This window comes from Colobus angolensis, unplaced genomic scaffold, assembly GCF_000951035.1.
Source record: "Colobus angolensis palliatus isolate OR3802 unplaced genomic scaffold, Cang.pa_1.0 Scaffold140, whole genome shotgun sequence".
In the NCBI taxonomy this organism is placed as follows: domain Eukaryota; kingdom Metazoa; phylum Chordata; class Mammalia; order Primates; family Cercopithecidae; genus Colobus; species Colobus angolensis.
In genome coordinates, this window is record NW_012114489.1 from 2,212,638 (window position 1) to 2,219,321 (window position 6,684).

At 41.7% G+C, this 6,684-nt stretch overlaps 1 protein-coding gene across 2 annotated transcripts in view; it reads left to right on the plus strand.

Moving 5' to 3' along the window:
• The window catches only part of ZFX (zinc finger protein, X-linked), a 68,854-nt gene that overhangs the window by 22,604 nt on the left and 39,566 nt on the right, over positions 1–6,684 (plus strand). Inside the window, exons 4-5 of one of the 2 annotated variants that reach the window (XM_011935121.1) lie at positions 2,378–2,463; positions 3,278–3,394. In XM_011935121.1, coding sequence (XP_011790511.1) covers positions 2,406–2,463; positions 3,278–3,394 — 175 coding nt within the window. In that variant the 5' untranslated portion in view covers positions 2,378–2,405. Of the gene's footprint in view, positions 1–2,377; positions 2,464–3,277; positions 3,395–6,684 lie in introns of those variants that run through there. The other variant, XM_011935122.1, reaches the window with a different exon arrangement.

The window sequence follows — 6,684 nt, forward strand, 5'->3', positions numbered from 1 at the left end:
TTTTTTGAGACGGAGTCTTGCTCTATCGCCCAGGCTGGAGTGCAGTGGCATGATCTTGGCTCATTGCAACCTCTGCCTCCCGGGTTCAAGCAATTCTTCTGCCTCAGCCTCCCAAGTAGCTGGGATTACAGGCATGCACCACCATACCCTGCTAATTTTTTTGTATTTTAGTAGAGGAGGGGTTTTGCCATGTTGGCCAGGCTGGTCTCGAACACCTGACCCCAGGTGATCTACCCGCCTCGGCCTCCCACAGTGTTAGCATTACAGGCGTTAGCCACCGCGCCCAACCCATTTACTTTCATTTGAAACAGTTTGAATAAACAACATGAAACATGCTATTTCTTAAAAATGAGTAGACTGTATCTCAGAGTTGATATGTTGAGAATCCCTTTTTTTTTTTTTTTTTGAGACGGAGTCTCGCTCTGTCGCCCAGGCTGGAGTGCAGTGGCCGGATCTCAGCTCACTGCAAGCTCCGCTTCCTGGGTTTACGCCCTTCTGCCTCAGCCTCCCGAGTAGCTGGGACTATAGGCACCCGCCACCTCGCCCGGCTTGTTTTTTGTATTTTTTAGTAGAGACGGGGTTTCACCGTGTTAACCAGGATAGTGTTGATCTCCTGACCTCGTGATCCGCCCATCTTGGCCTCCCAAAGTGCTGGGATTGCGCCTGGCCGAGAATCCCTTTTATGAATGTTAATTTTTCTCAATTAACATTTAATGGATATTTCCATTACTATTCCATGTTAATGGATTTTTTAAAGACTATATATATAATTTGGTATCTGTAAATAAGACATATATAAATAATCATAATATGACAAACCAGTACAATAAGAGAAGAATAGAGTGCTGTAGAAATTTCAGAAGGAAAAATTATTTCCAGCTTTCTCTTTTTTTGTAGGGAAGGAGATTTAGGGGGAAAGATCAAAGCAGAGATAATGGGGGAAAGGTGTTCCAGGTAGAAGGAACCCTGAATCAAATATGAAGTTGGGGTTTTATGGGGATGTTGAGCATTTTTGTTTGGCTGAACTTTGTGTGGGTGGGGGCTGTGTGTTTGTGTACATGCTGACAGTGGTAGAAGGAAGTGATTGAAGGAAAGTTATGGGAGATGATGATGGGAAGGTAGTTTGGGGCCAGAAATTAGAAGATGACAGGTGTTTGAACTTACCTAGAGAGAGCAAGAAGCCATTAAACATTTTTGAAAAGAGGAATGATGTCACCTAGCTTTAGAAAAATGACTTGTGTTTCTGTTATTTGAAATTTTAATAAGCATGTAGTACTTATCAGCCAAAAAAAAATGATAAAGGTGAAATTATTGGTTAGAGTTCTTTTTGTCATAAGTTTTTGGCTTAAGTAGAAAAGGGAGAATTAAGGCCATTGGAATGTCTTATAAAAATTCAAGGCAGGACTATAGCTGTACCTCAGATAGATCTAGAACCAGGAACTAAAAAGCTATCTCCCCTCCCTGCTTACTCTATTCTGTTACTCAAGGCACTCACAGGATTATTTTTATTTTTTATTCACTAGTCTAAGCCAGAGTTGCAAAATGACTTTCCTTAGCTCTTAAGTTCCAGCCACCAGGAGAGAGGGAGAGAGAGAGAGACACACACACACAGACAGACAGACACTGATTCTTGCTCATGGTTTTGGATTCTCAGGGATAGGACTTTGATTTTATTGTGCTTAAAGATGAACTTATTTTTTAACTGCTTTATAGCTAGTGCCAATCAACTGTGGCCAGGAGAGTATAAATACACTGTGGGAATTTACTTTTCTAGATGAGAGGGTTAGTTAAGAGAGGTTAGGCAGAATCCCAAAGGTTGTTTACTACAGTTATACACTTTGAATTTTTATCGTTTAATCTGGTTGGAAGTTGTTAGACTAATTAAATATAGAGAATGTGAAAACTGTGCAAAAATTTCCCCCAGTAAGCTACAGAATGTATTTTAAGTTGAACCTTAACAAAACTGCTTACCTTTGTGGGAACATGGGGTTGTTACAGACTGAGGACACAGGAGTGCTGGGGTCTTAAAAATGTTCTATATTTTGATCAAGGTAGTGATTACAAAGGTTTATGTATGTATCAGAATTCATCAAAATATGTGCACTTGATGGACATAAGCAATACATTTATTGCTTCAACTTAGAAAGAAGTCCAGGCAAAGTTAACTTGTTTGATTTATCTGCCCTGCCTTGTCATATAGATGCCCATTTATCATTGTAAATCAATTAAGTTATATTTTACTTTAGATAGATATGTTTTTGATACACATTTATCTTTCACATAATTTGAGTGTCTCAGAAATGAAACTATCATGGTGGTGTTCAGTACGTTATATGAAAAAACTAATGGCTTTGGTTTACTTTTTTCCCTGATTTAGGAGCTGTGACTGATGAGAATTAAAGGCCATGGATGAAGATGGGCTTGAATTACAACAAGAGCCAAACTCATTTTTTGATGCAACAGGTATAACTACTTGACTTGTTCCACTTCCCATCTACCAGATTTGGAGTTGGTTGTCATCAATGAATTGCTAGAACTCTCACATTGATCATTCACACTTAGGTTATCTTGTTATCCTGTCAAAATTCACAGATGTTACGGTGAGCACATTATTATTACCCTCCTCAAAGATGTGGCTCCCTCACAACCAACTCTCATATTCTTGTCAGTAACAGCAGCGATATCAAACCTTAGTTTTATCTTCACTTATGAAGATAATATCTTCCCCAGTTATTTCCCTAATTCCTGTTGTTTTTCCCTTTGAAAATATTTCTTGTTAGTTTTGTTTGGACCTTTGTTTAAAAAAAGAAAAAGAAAAAATATTCCTTGTTTACATCTGCTCTTCTTCATCCTAGTGCCTACCACAGAGACAGGCTCTATCGTCTCATTCTTAGTCTGGAATAACTTTTGCATTGTTTTCTTTACCCTTAGTCTCTCTTATCTAGCCTGCTGATCAGAGTACTCACTGTAAAATAACATGTGGATCCTGTCATTTCTCTGTTCTCCAATACCCAGCAGATAAAGAAGGTCCCCCACATTGACCCTGTCCTATTTTTATAACCATCTCTCTCACAAGTTCCCAAAAAGAGACTTCTGCTTCAGGAAGATGGAGTCTTCACTCCCCATAGTGTACAAGGAAAAATTATACTCAGGAAGTTCTAAAAATAGGAAAAAAACAGTATTAGAAAAAATGTATTTCAGATTACCTGTGTTGTTTATAGTTATATAACGTTGTAAAGTGGTTACACTTGTGTTTTGGGTTTTTTTTTGTTTTCAGATAGGGTCTCGTTCTGTCACCCAGGCTGGAGTACAGTGGCGCCATCTGGGTCCACTGCAACCTCCGCCTCCCAGGCTCAAGTGATCTGCTCAGCTTCCAGAGTAACTGGGGCTACAGGTGTGTGTCACAATGCCTGGCTAATTTTTGTATTCCTTTTTTTTTGGGGGTAGAGACAGGGTTTTGCCATGTTGCCCAGGCTGGTCTTGAACTCGTGGGCTCATGTGATCTGCCTGCCTCAGCCCTCTATAAGTATTAGGATTACAGGCGTGAGCCACTGTGCCTGGCCTATACTTGGTTTTATAAGATAAAAGGGATTTGAGGCCAGACGTGGTGGCTTGTGCATGTAATCCCAGCACTTTGGGAGGCCGAGGCGGGCGGATCATGAGGTCAAGAGATCGAGACCAACCTGGCCAACATGGTGAAACCCCATCTCTACTAAAAATACAAAAAATTATCTGGGTGTGGTGGTGCACGCCTATAATCCCAGCTACTTGAGAGGCTGAGGCATGAGAATCGGTTGAATCTGGGAGGCGGAAGTTGCAGTGGGCTGAGATCGCGCCACTGCACTCCAGTCTGGGTGATAGAGCGAGACTTGGTCTCGAAAGAGAAAAAAAAAAGAAAACAAATATAAAAGGGTTTTATATCACACCAGGTAGCTACCCTTACTGTAAATAAAATGCTAGTAAGTTTTCCATTGGACTGTAAATGATCAGATTGTAGTATATTAAAGAAATAGCAATGAACTTTATCAGGAAATTAAATGTCAGTGATTTTAAATTTAAAATTTTTTTTTTTTGAGATGGAGTCTTACTCTATTGCCAGGCTGGAGTGCAGTGGCATGATCTCTGCTCACTGCAACCTCTGCCTCCCGAGTTCAGGTGATTCTCCTGCCTCAGCCTCCCGAGTAGCTGGGACTACAGGTGTGCGCCACCATGCCCAGCTAATTGTTTTGTATTTTTAGTAGAATGGGGTTTCACCATGTTGGCTAGGATGGTCTCGATCTCTTGACCTCGTGATCTGCCCGCCTCAGCCTTCCAAAGTGCTGGGATTACAGGCGTGAGCTACCGCGCCCGACCCTAAAATTTTCTTTTTATTATTATTTTATTTTTCTTTTAGAGACAGGGTCTCACCCTGTTGCCTGGGCTAGCTAGAGTACGGTGGCATGATTATAGCTCATTGTAACCTCAGACTCCTGTGCTCAAGGGATCCTCCTACCTCAGCCTTCCGAGTCGCTTGGACTACAGGTGTGTGCCATCAAGCCCAGCTAATTTTATTTTTTGTGGAGACGGGGGTCTTGCTCTGTTCCCCAGGCTGGTCTCGAACTCCTGGGCTCAAGTGATCCTTCCACCTTGGTCTCCCATAGTGCTGGGATTACAGGTGTGAGCCACTGTGCTCGATCAAATTTAAAAATTTTCTTTAAATCTCTAAATCTAGTGGGGATGTGTGCGTGTTTCTTAACAACTTGGGATAATCTTTTAACTCGTTTGGTAATTTCAATTTGATAATAATAAACGTAAAGTTTATAATTCTTCCTTGGAACATGAAATATTAGTGATGTACTTGAAAGAGACTAAACTCTTTGGAGAAAAATGTGCAGTGTTCACTTAATCTTGCCACAGGGAAACCTAGGTCATGGGCTAAGTGGTAGATTGAAGGGCTATTGCAGTTTAGTCTTGATTGATAACACTTGATGGTATTTGTTTATCTTTGAGCAAGTCACTTAATCTGCCAGGGCCTCCGTTTTCATATGTCATAATAATAATGAAACCTCTCATTACAGTTTTTCAGAACACTTCCCATACATTCCCATTTGATCATCACCACAGTCCTGTGAGGTATGCATGGCAGATACTACTGTCCTCATTTTACTGATGAGGAAACTGAAACTCAGAGGTTAAATGACTTGCCCAAGGTCACAAAACTAATAAGTGTCCTACCCTGCTCTACTCTCTGATTTATATTTTGTTTTTTGTGGTTTTTTTTTTTTTTTGGTTTTGTTTTTGAGATGGAGAATTGCTCTGCTGCCCAGGCTAGAGTACATTGGCCATGATCTCTGCTCACTGCAACCTCCACCTCCCTGGTTCAGGTGATTCTCCTATCTCAGCCTTCCAAGTAGCTGGGATTACTGGTGCAGACCACCATGCCCGGCTCCTTTTTTGTATTTTTAGTAGAGATGGGGTTTCGCCATGTTGACTAGGCTGGTCTTGAACTCCCGACCTCAAGTGATCCGCCTGCCTCGGCCTCCCAAAGTGCTGGGATTACAGGCGTGAGCCACCGTGCCCGGCTGATTTACATTTTATAAGCAGTGTTCTTGCCACTAGATGCTTTCATCTTTATGTATGCAAAATGGAAATTAGTGATCTATTACTTAATGATAATATTGTGGACATTGAAAACAAGTATAAAGCATTTTGTAGAAGTTCTGTAGAAATTAAAGTGTGCATACTCTTTTTTTTGTTTTTCGAGATGGAGTTTTGCTCTTGTTGCTTAGGCTGGAGTGCAATGTTGCGATCTTTGCTCACCACATCCTCCGCCTCCCGGGTTCAAATGATTCTCCTGCCTCAGCCTCCCGAGTAGCTGGGATTACAGACATGTGCCGCCGTGTCCGGCTAATTTTGTATTTTTAGTAGAGATGGGATTTCTCCATGTTGGTCAGGCTGGTCTCAAACTCCTGACCTCAGGTGATTCTCCCGCCTTGGCCTCCCAGAGTGCTGGGATTACAGGTGTGAGCCACCTCGCCCGGCCTAAAGTGAACACATTCTTTTTATTATTTCTAGATGTAATTAAAATAGATATTAGTTGGCTTCCTACAATTTTTAATATTCTTTGGCCTTTGAATTTTTTTTTTGAGACAGAGTCTTACTCTGTTTGTTGCCCAGGCTGGAGTGCAGTGGTGTAATCTCGGCTCACTGCAACCTCCGCCTCCTGGGTTCAAGCGATTCTCCTGCCTCAGCCTCCCGAGTAGCTGGGGTTACAGGCATGCACCACTACGCCTGGTTAATTTTTATATTTTTAGTAGAGACGGGGTTTCACCATGTTGGCCTGGCTGGTCTCGAGCCCTTGACCTCAGGTAATCCGCCCGCCTTGGCCTCCCTAAGTGCTGGGATTACAAGGCGTGAGCCACTGCGCCAGGCCTGATTATTTTTGATTGTTGATTAAGCTATGTATTCCTCTGAGGGCCTGGCCAGTGACACATAGTCATTGAGTTAGGCACCTGGTTGGACTCAGCCTGGTCTGAGTCAACCAGAGGCACTAATCTACTGAATAGCTATTTAGGTAAGACTTTTTTTAAAACTTTCTTTGCTTTTCTCTGGAACAGAAGCCAAGATATTTTATTAATTAATTAATTAATTAATTAATTATTGAGACGGAGTTTTGCTCTGTTGCCCAGGCTGGAGTGCAGTGGC